At 38.2% G+C, this 14,034-nt stretch overlaps 1 protein-coding gene across 1 annotated transcript in view; it reads left to right on the top strand.

Annotated features, from left to right (window-relative positions):
* LOC101896009 (probable G-protein coupled receptor CG31760) overlaps nucleotides 1–14,034 on the top strand; it is a 153,017-nt gene that overhangs the window by 130,605 nt on the left and 8,378 nt on the right. The window contains exons 5-8 of the mRNA XM_059124532.1: nucleotides 5,020–5,221; nucleotides 9,806–10,175; nucleotides 10,647–10,939; nucleotides 11,029–11,182. Coding sequence (XP_058980515.1) covers nucleotides 5,020–5,221; nucleotides 9,806–10,175; nucleotides 10,647–10,939; nucleotides 11,029–11,182 — 1,019 coding nt within the window. The remainder of the gene's footprint in view (nucleotides 1–5,019; nucleotides 5,222–9,805; nucleotides 10,176–10,646; nucleotides 10,940–11,028; nucleotides 11,183–14,034) is intronic.

Here is a 14,034-nt window from a genome sequence, read left to right as displayed (position 1 = left end):
TGCTAAATTTTGTGGAGATCGGTTCAGATTTGGATATAGCTCCCATATATAACTTCGTCCGATTTAAATTTTATTGTGCACCAAACGTCTAATATTTGCCCAAATGGGATGGAATTTGGCACATACGACCGTATTCAGTCTAGAAGGTAGTATGCCAAATTTGGTGAAGATCGGTTCAGATATAGCTATAGCTCCCATATATATTCTTCATCCGATTTGTTGTATTTGTTACCCATATCCGTAATATGGACTCCGTAACAACGACATTCAGGGAAATATATCAAATGCAGCTCAGAAATACCTTTGCTAAATTTTATCGAGATCGGTTCAGATTTGGATATAGTTCCCATATATATCTTTATCCGATTTCAAATTGATTGTGCACGAAATGGGCAATACAAATCCGAATTAAAAAGAATACAAATGCTTCGGCATATTTAGTCCTTTGAACTTTAAATTATACTTATAATAATAGCGTGTATGATTGAATTTTCCTATAAAAAGTTTTAATTGTTATGTGGAGCTCTACTAAATTAGCAAAGTGATGTAGGGAATCATAAAGTCGACTTTAGGACTTTCCTTACTGTTTTTTTTTTCAAATATACGGTAGTCCCATATCCTTGTAAAATATTTTAACAAATCCTAGTTTGTCTCTGGTCCCTAAAAATGTTTTTTTTAATTATTTAATTTTTTTAAATCCATTTTCTGTATTTAGACCTTGAAAACAATTCTTTTTGTCTTTGCTTTCAAAAATACATTTACAATTATTTTTATTTTTTTATTATCTGTATTTGAATTTTTTTTTTTTGCAGTTTCTTTCAAAAATACATTTTTAAACATTTTTACAAAGATGATCTTTAGTCTTTGGTACTTGAAAATATTTTAAAAAAATCTGATTTGTCTTTGGTCATTGAAAAATATTTTTATAACTTGTCCTCGTTTGTCTCTGATCATAAAAAAAATATTGTTTAAAAATCCGAGGTAGTCCCAGATTCTTGAAAAATATTTTTTTAAGAAATTCTAGTGTGTCTCTGGTTCTAAAAAATATTGTTTTTTTAATCGACGCTTGCTTTGGTGTTTAAACATTTTTTTTTATAAATCCACGTATTCTTTTTGCCTTAAGCAAGTCCAGTGTGTTGTCAAAAACCACTAGAGATTGAAGCTTACAGTCCATAAACCGCAGCGTTATTATATGCTTAGAATAAACCAGGGAATCTCCTGCTAAACGACAAACTTCGTCCTTTCTTTAACCTCAGATAAAAAGGGGGAATTCGCGTCGTTTCTAACATTATCGATAAGTAAAATCTCAGAAAGTTTTGAACGTGCTGACCAGCTATTGATTTACTAAGAATATGCTATCGCAGAGGAATGGACAATAGTTTCAAAGATTTTCGTATACTCCTCAGAGGGAACATTGCTGTTTTATTTTTTCGCTCTGTCTGTGTATCCCTCAGTGGTTCTCCGCCCATCAGTTTTGTAATAAAGAAATACATTTTACTATTATATTGAACAATAATTATTCCTTAGGCTAGGATAGCTTGCCGGAGTCCAAGGATTCGTACAGAAATGTTTTTTTTTTTTGGACAGAACGAGAAATTTCTTTTTTTAGCTTAATAATACACTCTATTGTTTAAGTAATATTAGCATGCAATTATGACGTACTTTTTTATGCTAACATATCCAGGAGAGCAGAGTTTGTTTCTCAGGATTCGGGAAGCGAGAGACCTTCATAAGTACTCAAGCAGGACCTATGAGGGAGTACAAGGCTATGTCTACAAAAGATCTAATTCGTATTACTATAGGGATATGAACGCTACGGCTATAAGAGACCTTAATAAATACTCAAGCACCAAGGACATGCGAAGCTACGGCTAGAAGGGACCTTACTAAGTACCCAATCAATTCGACAAGGATATACAAGGTTACATCTGCGAGAGACCTTAAAAAAAACTCAAACGTGATCTACGAGGATATTCGAAGCTACATCTACGCCAGATTCCAAGTATCCAAGAAATTCTACAAGTATACGCGAGAGACCTTAGTAAGTACTCAAGCAGGATCTCAAAGGACATGCTAGGCTATGACTTAGAGACCCGAATAAGTAGTCTATAGAAATATGCCCAAGGTTAATTTTAACTTAGTCACTTACCGTCGATCAATGTTCACTTTCAGGTCAATGATCAACGATCAATGGGTACCAGGTCATAACGGAGTTAGAGGTAACGAGATAGCAAACTCTCTCGCTAGAACAGGCAGGGAATTAGCAGCAATAAACTTAGACAATCCACTGCCGCTAAAAGCGTCACGTCTAATGTTAAATACATGGGCAAAAAAGGCCCATATATCCTTATGGAACGAAGAGGGCGTAGGGACCCAAATGAGATAAAAACGAAGAATCTTTTATTGCTAGGCAAGAAGGAGATCAGTGAGGTGGCAGGCATCCTTACGGGGCACCTGGGCCTACAAGCTCTTCTATACAAGATAGGTTGCACAGATAACAGCATATGCAGGGCGTGCAGGGAAAATGACGAAACTTTGGAACATTTTCTCTGTATATGCCCAGCGTTTGCTAATATCAGAGCCCAATTCTTAGGGAGCAACACTATAGCAGACCTTAGTCGGTTCATGGTAAATGATATAAAACAGTTACATAATTTCATAAAGGCAACACAATTTCAATTATAACAGACTGCTAACTGCACGTCTTCCTCGGTAAAACCCCTCTGACTAGAGCGCTCAACAGTCCTAAACTGGCTTAAGTGTATGCCCAACAGGGCTTGCGGCGAAATTGGTTCGGCCCTCTTTTTCAACCTAACCTAACCTAACCTAATCTAACCTAACCTAACCTAACCTACACAATTTAACCAGTAAAGAAAGTCCTAAAGTCGGGCGGGCCGACTTTATGATACCCTACACCACTTTGCTAATTTAGTAGAGCTCCACATAACAATTAAACGTTTTTATGGGAGAATTCAATCATACACGCTATGATTATAATTATAATTTAAAGTTCAAAGGACTAAATATGCCGAAGCATTTGTATCTTTTAAATTCGGACTTGTATTGCCCATTTGGTCCGAAATTAATTTGAAATCAGATAAAGATATATATGGGAGCTATATCCAAACCTGAACCAATCTCGATAGAATTTGGCAAAGATATTTCTGAGCTGTATTTGATATATTTCCCTGATTATCGTTGTTGCAGAGTCCATATTACGGCTGTGGGTAACAAATACAATAAATCGGATAAACAATATATATAGGAGCTATAACTATATCTGTACAGATCTTCACCAAATTTGGCATACTACCTTCTAGACTAAATTCGGTCGCATGTGCCAGATTCCATTCCATTTGGACAAATATTATACGTTTGGTGTACAATAAAAATAAATCGGACGAAGTTATATATGAGAGCTATATCCAAATCTGAAACGAACTCGATAAAATTTGGCAAAGGTATTTCTGAGTTGTATTTGATATATATTGATATATTGTTGTTACAGAGTGCATATTACGGTTGCGGAGGACAAAAATGACAAATCGGATGAACAATATATATGGGAGCTATAGCTATATCTGAACCGACTTCGATCAAATTTGGCATACTTATTTTCAGGCCTAATTTGATTGTATGTGCAAAATTCCATACTAGTCGGGCTGATATTACACGTTTGGTGCACAAAAAAAGCAAATCGGACGAAGATATATATGGGAGCTGTAACTAAATTTTTACAGATAATCTTCAATTTCAATAGGATTCGTCCTTGAGCCAAACAAATGTTGTTTGGAAAATTTCATCTCAATCTGATAATAAATGTGACCTGCATTTTGTTCACAAGAATACATACACAGACGTACAGACTGACATGCATAAATCAACTCAGAAAGTGATTCTATGGAGATCCTTAAAAGTAACTATGGGTCTATCTCGCTTCCTTCTCTATCTTACAAACAAATTCACAAATACATAATAGCGTGACCACCTTGTGGCTATAGACTAGATATAGAGGAGTCTTGGGTAATCTATTGACAAACTATCGGCATGTTATTGAGGAGTTTTTAATAGGTCAACATTTGTAACTTTAATCCTGAGCGCTTTACATTCATTTTCTTAAATATGCCGTATTACAAATATGGCGCCCAACGCCCAGCAAAATTAAACATCATTCAATTCAATGTATATAATATTAAAAATTTTTTACTAGGCCCATAATCCATAGAGCCAACATATCTCCACTTTTGGTATAACGACACACATATAGGGCTATATTAGAATTTTAGACCCTATATACCTTAAGATAAACTAAAATATCGCGCAAAGTTTACAAAAACTACAGTTCTTATAAACATATCTATATGTATTTAGAGTTATGTGTACGCCATAAATCTAAAATTGGCATAAAAGCAAATAAAAACCACATGTCATAACACGTGTACTAGCTAAGAAGCTAAGCACTAGATGTTTGGCATAGATCCACGTGTTGGACTAACAATGGTCAGCCAGTGGTCTAGGAATCCTTTTAAGCTTCGTGCATGTGCGTCATTGCGTTGTTTTGTTGGTTGGTTGAAAAATACGTAAATATTTATATAAAGAGGAAATTCTAATAATTCATATACACTTTGGCTTATGGCTATGGCAGTGGCTTCCTGTTGTTATGAAAGAGCAAGGAAAACAACAGTTTCGGTTGGGCCAAATTCAATATGTTTTGTGAAACATACGTGCGTATTTTTTACGATTATTAAACGTAATTGGATAATGGCCAATTAAATTTAGTATTTTTAAGCAAAACATCAATGAAACAAGTTTTGTTCTAACTTAAAGGTGTGAGGTTCTCTAGTCTAGAAACTTTGATATCTAGAGAAACCATCTGCATAAAATGTACAAAAGTTTTCTCCACATGTCAATTTAATAAATCTATCTGATGCACAACCTGTTCAGTATTTCCAATATTTCCCAATTTAATTTGTTTTTATATCAAAAATAATAGCTCTAATTTCATTGCCATTTTTTTAGGTTTATCCGACGCCTTGGCAAAGGGTTTATTAAGTGATCAACACACAACAGGTGCCAGAATTTTGGCCCTCAACATCACAAATGGCTCCGTGCAGTCCTATGTGTGGTGGATCAAAAAGAACCACGACAAAAATGGCGAATTGCAACGCTTCGAAGAAGAAGGTCTACAAGTTGCCAAGAAACCCTCGCCAATGTATCCGTGGTAAGTTGTACAATTCAAGTGTTCGTATTTCAAAATCCCTAGATATTTTTTATTTATAATACGGATTTGTAGATTTCAAGTTAGACAATAAAAACATTATTTAAAACAAGTAAAAAAGATGTGTTCGGCCGGGCCGAACTTTGAATACCCTCCACCATTTGGAACGAATTTGACAATTTTCAAAAAAAAAATAAAATCTATAGCCATTATATTAGGGTCTATACTACGACGTGGACCTGCATAGGCAACTTTTGTTATAAGGCAATACAATTTTCAAACTTGGAAACCAGTAAAGAAAGGTCAAAGTCGGGCGGGGCCGACTTTATGATACCCTACATCACTATGCTTATTAAGAGGAGCTAAGCTGAATTCGGTCGAATGTGCCCAAATGCATGCCATTTGGGCTGATGTTGGTCATTTGGTGCACAATTAACCCGAAATCGGATGAAGATATATATGGGAGGTATATTCAAATCTGAACAGATTTTAATAAAATTAAAATCAACTATTTTTGGGCTATATCTGATATCTGGTACCAAATATCATTCCTGTGAAGTGCATATTACGAATGTGAGGGACTTAAAGACCAAATCGGATGAAACATATATATGGGAGCTATAGCTATATCTGAACCGATTTTTACTAAAATTGGTGTACTTTCTTCTAGGCTGAATTTGGTTGGATTTGCCAAAATTCGTGCGATTTTAGCTGGTATTGGCCATTTGGTGCACAATTAACCCGAAATCGGATGAAGATATATGTGGGAGGTATATCCAAATCCGAACAGATTTTAATAAAATTATAATCAACTATTTTTGGGCTATATCTGATATCTGGTACCAAATATCATTCCTGTGGAGTGCATATTACAAATGTGAGGGACTAAAACACTAAATCGGATGAAACATATATATGGGAGCTATAGCTGTATCTGAACCGATCTTCTTTAAATTTGATGTGCTTGCTTCCCGACAGAATTTGGTCGGATGTACCAAAATTCAGGTCATTTGGGCTGATATTGGCCATTTAGTGATATTGGGAGCTATATCTAACTGTGAACCGATTCTCACCAATTTCAATAGGGTTCGTCCCTGGACCAAACAAATGTTGTTTGGAAATTTTCATCTCAATCGGAGATGATAAATGCGACCTTTTCAATCGGATAATAAATGCGACATTTTGTTCACAAGAATACATGGACGGCCGGACAGACGGACTGACATGCATAAATCGACACAGAAAGTGATTTTATGGAGATCCTCAAAAGTAACTATGGGTCTATCTCGCTTCCTTCTCCATGTTACAAACAAATTCACAAAGACATTATACCCTTACTACTATGTGGTGTAAGGTATAAAAATAATGTAATGTAAGGTAAATAATGTAGCTAAAATCGTCAAAGTACCGAATATCGGGAGGAACCGTTATATGGGGGCAATACCAAAACGTGGAAGTGCACAAACAATTTTCTGGCATAGGCTGTACTATCCATTAAGAACTTCAAATACCAAATTTGAAAAAAAAAATCAAGGAAACAAATACCAATGAAACAAAATAGGGAGGTACCATTATATGGGGGCTATACGGAGACGTGGACCTGCGCGGACAATTTTCTGTCATAGGCTGTAATATTCATTACGAACTACAAATACCAAATTTGAAACATTTTCGGTGAATAATGTCGCGAAAATCATTAAAATACCGAATATCGGTAGGTACCGTTATATGGGGGCTATATGAAGACGTGGACCTGCACAGACAATTTTCTGTCATAGGCTGAAACTTCAAATACCATTACAAACTTCAAATACCAAATTTTAAACATTTTCGGTGAATAATGTCGCGAAAATCATTGAAATACCGAAAATAGGGAGGTACCAATATATGGAGGCTATACCAAAACGTGGACCTACTAGGCCCAATTTCAATATCAAAATTCCTGAAGACTAATATACATTTGAGTAAAATTTTATCAACCTACTTAATTTCCACAGACGGGCGGACATCGCTAAATCTACATAGAATTTTATGCCGATCAAGAATACAGGGTGAGATAAAAAACTACAACAGAGTCAAATGTCATAATTTTTACAATTTTTTTTTTTAATTTTTTGAATTAAAGCAAGAAATGTCGGAAATAGCATCAAATTTTAGAATAAGTTTAGATTTGTTTGAATTGGTCACCTTTGGCACGAACTATGGCCTTCAAACCCCCCATGAAACCGCCACACGCTGCCCGAATGATGCTCTACGGTATTTTGGACCATTCCCGGCAAAGCGCTTCTTTGACGTGATCGACACTTTGGTATTTTTTAGTGCCAACCTTGCTTTCCAAAATACTCTAGACACAATAGTCCAACGGATTGGTATCCGGAGATTTTGGTGACCGTTGTGCGCTGGAAATAAAGCGAGGAACCTCATTTTGTAACGATTCTTGGAAGGCGCGTGATGGTGCGATGGTGCTGAGTCCTGTTGGAATGCGCAAGTTCTGCGGCAAAAAGTTTGCGTGCTCAAGGCTTCAACACACCCTCCTGAATATTTTCGCGATAGTATTCGGCATTTATTCTGATGCCACGGTCAATTAATACGAACGGAGAGCGACCATCGGCTGGTATGGCGGCCCACACCATCACCATGATCGGCGCTTAAGAGCTGGTGGGCAACCAATGGTGCACATTTTCAGCTGACCTCTTTGGCAAGTAAACACGATCATTTTGTTTCTTTACAAACTGCTGCACAACGAATGTTTTCTCATCGGAGAAAACCAAATTCGGCAGTTCACCACTTTCGGCCAGGCGATGCAACTCTTTAGCTCTTATAAGTCTATTTTCTTTCTGTTGCGGTGTAAGTTCATGCACTTTTTGGAATTTCATTTTTCAATATTTGCCGAATGAAATATTACGTTATGTTCAGCTCACGTGCCATTTTTCGGCCACTGCGACACGGGTTTCGATCAAGTCGCTACTTTACTTTTCGAATCATTTCTGCTGATGTTGCTGTTTTCTTCCGTTCGCTTCCTTGACATTAGGCTACGCTACCAGCATCACGGTAACGAGCGATGGTACGAGACATAAACGATTTATTCACATTTAAATGCTGGAGTGCTCGAACGCTCGCCAGTTGTGGTTTTCCAGCCAAATATAAATCACACTATCACGCTTGAAGTCCAAAATGCTTTTGTACGCTTGTAAAGAATATAATGAGCTGTCACTTGAATAATTTTAATAGCTGTCGGACGAGTGGGTTAGAAATGACAACAGCCTGAAGTTGGCTGCAGTTTTTTCATCTCACCCAGTAAGTCTTAAAGTCATTTAAAAATATATTTATAAATCCAGGCTTTTGGCTCTTATAGTCCTTCAAAAAATATATTTGAAAAGTCCAGGATTATAGCTCTTATAGCCCTTCGAAAATATATTTCAAAATCCACGATTAGCCTACACTCGCTTAGCCTTATAGCTCTGTAGGTCCTGTCCGTCAGTCTGTTGTAACCACGCTATCTTTCGAACGAATTGAGATAGAAGGCTAAAATTTTGCACACCTGTTCATTTTTCCATTAGGTTAAGTTCGTAAATGGGCCATGTAGGTCCACGTTTTCATATAGCCCCCATATAAGGGCACCTCCCGATATTCGGTATTTTGATGATTTTAGCGACATTATTCACCGGAATTGTTTCAACTTTGGTATTTCAATTTCGAAATGGATAATACAGCCTAGAAAAATATCTGGGCAGGTCCACGACTTCGTATAGCCCCCATATAACGGTACCTCCCAAAATTCGGTATTTTGATGATTTTAGCGCCATTATTCACCGGAATTGTTTCAAATTTGGTATTTGAGATTCGTGATGGATACTACAGTCTGTGACAGAAAAATGTCTATGCAGGTCAACGTCTTCGTATAGCCCCCATATAACGGTACCTCCCAAAATTCGGTATTTTGATGATTTTAGCGTCATTATTCACCCAAAATTGTTTAAATTACGTATTTAGAGTTGGTAATGGGAACTACAGTCTGTGACAGAAAAATGTCTATGCTGGTCCAGGTCTTCGTATAGGCCCCATATATCAGTACCTCCCTATATTCGGTATTTTGACGAGTTTAGGTACAATACCCACCGAAATTGTATTGAGATATCGTATTTGACGTTAGTAATGGATGCTATAGGCTGTGACAGAAAATTGTCTATGCTGGTCCAGGTCTTCGCACAGCTCCGATATAACGGTACCTCCCTATATACGATATTTTGATGATTTTAGCTACATTATTCACCGTTTATTTCAAGTTTCGAATTTGAATATGGTAATGGCTAATGGCAAACAATGCCTATGTAGGTCCATATCGTATAGACCCCAATATAACGGCAATATTCGGTATTTTTAAAATTTAACAGAATTTTTTTAAGAATTTTATTTTTTTAAATTTCCAAATTCGTTCCAAATGGTGGAGGGTATTTAAAGTTCGCCCCGGCCGAACTTACAGCTTTTTAACTTATTCTGGTTCCTATAAATAACTTGATTACTATCTCATTATCAAATTAGCGTTATACCCCTTTCTCATTCCACTGCTTTTTTATTCTTTTTCAGGTTCGCCGATGAAAGCTCCTCACCAACGTTGCGTTCACCGAAATTTGCACCCAGCCCACCGAATATTTACTACAAAGGCTGGTGGACATATCCATATTTTTCATGTTCACTCAGCAAATGGATACTGTCGTACAGCATTGCCATACCGCCGAGCGGAAGACACGGTCTGCGAGGTTTCGTTAGCATCGACATCGATGTCACCGGCTTGCGTGTCAATCAATGCGAGGCACCGGTGGCCTATCGATTCAATTATCAGCAGATACAGACACGCCGTCTTCACTTGGTCGACACAAGCGCCCAGTCGACAGAATTCATTAATGATATTCAAGCGTTTCATAAGTCGCATAAATGTCATCGTGACACAATGGTGGTAAGTGTTGAGTGGAGGACGGAGGACATAGACCATAAGGGACAGTGAGGTTGTTGGTGGGGGTTGTGATGATGGTTTTCGTGGTATTTTCTGCTACATTAACGATTGCGGGTGAAAGGGAAAGTAATAAAGGTTTTGGGCGGCAAGGTGGAAAGGGAAGGTCTGCACAGTGGAGAGAGTCGAAATGGGAGGTAATTATATTTCGAGCTATTTCAGGTGAAGTATTCAAGGTTAACAAAAAATATACACCACTGTGCAACCTCACACACTCTTCCGATAAAATCATAACTGTCGATTTTGAAAAAGCCAATAACTTACATGACCGAACTTCTTGTGTGTCTACAAATGTTCTTGACATTTCTCATATTTTGTTCATGGTTTTGACCTCACGTTTCCGTTTTGTTTTTCTTCGCATCTTTCTCCAAACCCAAATATACAAAAAAAACAAACCCGCAACAACAACAATAAAAGTGTGATTATCGTTTACCCACCACGGATTCACCGACAATAACAACAAGCAAAATTCTGGCCACACCCAACACTTGGTCACGTGGTGCCTATCAATGCCTGTGCAAGCGCGGCTACTATTCCATTCGACATCCGGATGGCTTTAATGGCACCATTATGGAAATTGCCTGGAAGGAACATCAGGATAATATTAGCAATTACTATTCCGAAGTGTTCACTTGTCTGAAGTGTGCTCCGGGCTGTGAGTCGTGCACAGGACCCGAACCATGTCTGGCCGATTACAATTGGCCCTTTAGGTGAGTATGTTTCGTGAATGGAGGAATGAATGGGAAAGAAAAAGAAGGTGCTATGTTTTTAATTTTGTCTTTTTTGTTTTTCTTTGTAGAATATCTTTGCTCACCATTTCGGTGGCATGTGCCGTAGGCTGCTGCATTTTGGCGGGCTATCTGTTCCATCATCGCAAGGTGAAAGTTTTCAAAGTTGCCAGTCCAATTTTCTTGCTAATCACGCTTATTGGATGTTCCATCATGTATTTGGAGGTAAGTTCGAAACATCAAACTTTTTACTAAAAGATAATCAAAGCCAAGTCGAATAGGCAAGGACTAAAGAGTGAAACAGATCAAAACTTACTTCGGCGTGAAAATACAACACTATTGCCATTTTTGGCTGAACGAAACCAAAATACAACACTGTTCAATCCCACTGCAGTGGGTTCTACGATGCCGGATTGACCCGAAACAACAACATCCCAGTTTCGGCCAGTGGCTGTCACCTCAGTGTATACATGTTCGTGTTTGTTTATTTCTCTTCTTTGGGAGCAGTGTAGCCCGGCATAACTGCTCCGAATTCTTTTGGTCCATGCCGGGATCGAAGAAAACCCCAGACCTTGGTCCTGTTCGGCTTGTCAAAACGTCATTCCCGACAGGTCTGTTTCTGTGCGATGTAATAGATGCACATTAGGAACTGTTCCGGATCAAGTCGGTTACAAAACTACAGCGAAAGGGATTATGTTGCGATACGCCGCAGCAACGTAGTTCCTAGCGAGTCCACGTCTTCGTCATCCTCTTCTGAATTTTCGTCGGAGTGAGGACACTTCAGAGAACTGTCCAATCTTTCTGAGAGTTCGTGTAGCAGAAAAGATTTTCCAAGACATCATCAGAGCTACAGCAGCCGGTCGAATACCCGAAATAAGACCACAATTGCCAGCAGAGGCATTGGGGCTAGCAAATAAGCTTGATGATCTCCGCCGTTCTAATCCTACCGATCCCAGAATCAGTGAATTGGCAGTGGAAGTAAACCAGTTGGTAATTTTGGAATCACAATTGTAATTTTGGAACATCAGGATACGCGGGGGGTTTAGCACCTGACAATAAGTTATCAACTTGTCGTTAGCCACCGCCATCGTTCCTAAAGCCTGGAAAATGGGCCAGGATGCCAGCAAAGGCTAATCACACAGACCAATATTGCTTTTGTCGCCAGTAGCAAAGACTCTTGATGCCTTACTCCTCCCCAGCATCAGAGGAAGCTATCCAGTTACCAACCATCAATAGAGATTCAAATATTGCACCACAATGCATTACACACCATATCCCCACATTTTAGTCGAATATTAAACCACAACAAGCCATGCCATAGAACAGTGTTGGCAACCCTTGACCTATCAAAGGAAACTACGCCACTGTTTGAGCATATAGAGAGAACTTTCCTCCTCATTATTTCAACTATATTTATGGATGCCACTCGTGCGTGAAATTCCAGAATAAGAAGCCCAAACCACTTGAAGTGAAACAGGGAGCTCCCCAAGGTAGGGTAATATCTCCTGAACTGTTTAACCACTACACTTCCGGAATTCCTCGTACTCTAGACGCACATAGATATCGTAACATATGTGCATGATTGTGTAATCTTGGCATCGGCACCTGTTGTTGACGAGCTATGTGTAAGGTTGAAAACCTATCTCGCGGACCTAGCTGCCCCAAAATCATTGCCCACATCCTTTACAACTTGGTCTGCTAAGAAGAGAACAGGGTTTAATGTGCACGTCGAGTAAAATATAATTCCGAACAGGAACAGCCCAAAGATGCTAGGGGTCACATTCGTAGACAGGTTGAAGTCGTGGTTACCTATGCGGTCCACTACACTGTGAAAGAATAACCAGAACTGCCTGAATGTTGCCCTGAAAACAACGACAGAGTGCCTTCTCATGACACCAGTGGACCACCTACATAAGGTGTAGGAGGAGGATGGTGGAGGCTATAAAACTGCAACAAATTAGTTAGGTAGTAAAATTTGAGGATCATAAATTAATAGCCAATTGGTCCAAGTCAATTAACCTAAGACATCAATCGAAAATCCTTTAAAATCGGCTTTTGTATCGACTTCGTACATAAATATCTCCTATCAACACCCATCGAAAGCGATCTAATTACACGGACTACTTGTTGATTTGAAATCTAATATTGAAAATGTCAACATCAACTAGCAATTGCCGTAATAGACACATCACAATAGCCAACTGGATTGATATGTATCCCTTGTGAATAAATTATTATCCCGAAACAGTGAATGGATTACTAACATAATGAAGTCACTCATTCGCTCACACACACACATCTACACTCTCGTTTAATGACAGCCTCTAGCCAATAGTGAAAAAGTCCATAGAGCGTTAAATATCCAGTTAGAAACACCGCTCACTCACTCACTCACTTATCGTTCAAATTTTGAACGAGGCTATTATTCAAATTTCCATTGATGATTTGTCCTTCCTTCCATTATTTGGTGGTTGGCAGTAACGCATGTGGTATCAGTTAGAGCGCGCTCTGATATACCTAATTTGTTTGATTAGTAGTCCAGATGGTTGTTGCTCGTTTGGTCATTGTAATTGCCTAAACCACGAAGGTAGATAAAGGTAGTTGGTAGTGTTCTACATGTCATTAATTCTTATTTTCAAATTGCGTGTTGCCAATGAAGTGTTGGCCAAACAAATCATTTGGTTGTTGTTGTTGGTAGTTGTAGGTGAGGTATTTTTTTGGGGGCGTGGGGATTACTAAGGGAAGAGGTTGATTTCCTAAAAAAAAGTGGAAAATAATGGAATCAATGGGACGTTATTAAGACAATTCGAAAGAATGGGATGTATGTAATTAATGTAATATTTATCCATGTAAACAAAGAGTTTCTGGGTATAGGCATGCAGGGACCTTAAGCATTCGCAGTCTGGAATGAAATTGGTACTAATTCTCTGTTTTTATATCGTCCATAGTAAATTTGTCATTCTGCCTGCAACACCTCGAAAAATGCATCGCAAATCGATATATATAAAACCAGTAAAGAAAGCCTTAAAGTCGGGCGGGGCCGACTTTATGATACCCTACACCACTTTGCTGATTTA

Source organism: Musca domestica, unplaced genomic scaffold, assembly GCF_030504385.1.
Source record: "Musca domestica strain aabys unplaced genomic scaffold, Musca_domestica.polishedcontigs.V.1.1 3, whole genome shotgun sequence".
NCBI lineage: Eukaryota > Metazoa > Arthropoda > Insecta > Diptera > Muscidae > Musca > Musca domestica.
Note: the sequence above shows the minus strand (reverse complement) of the source record. Positions and strands in the feature narration are given on the sequence as shown.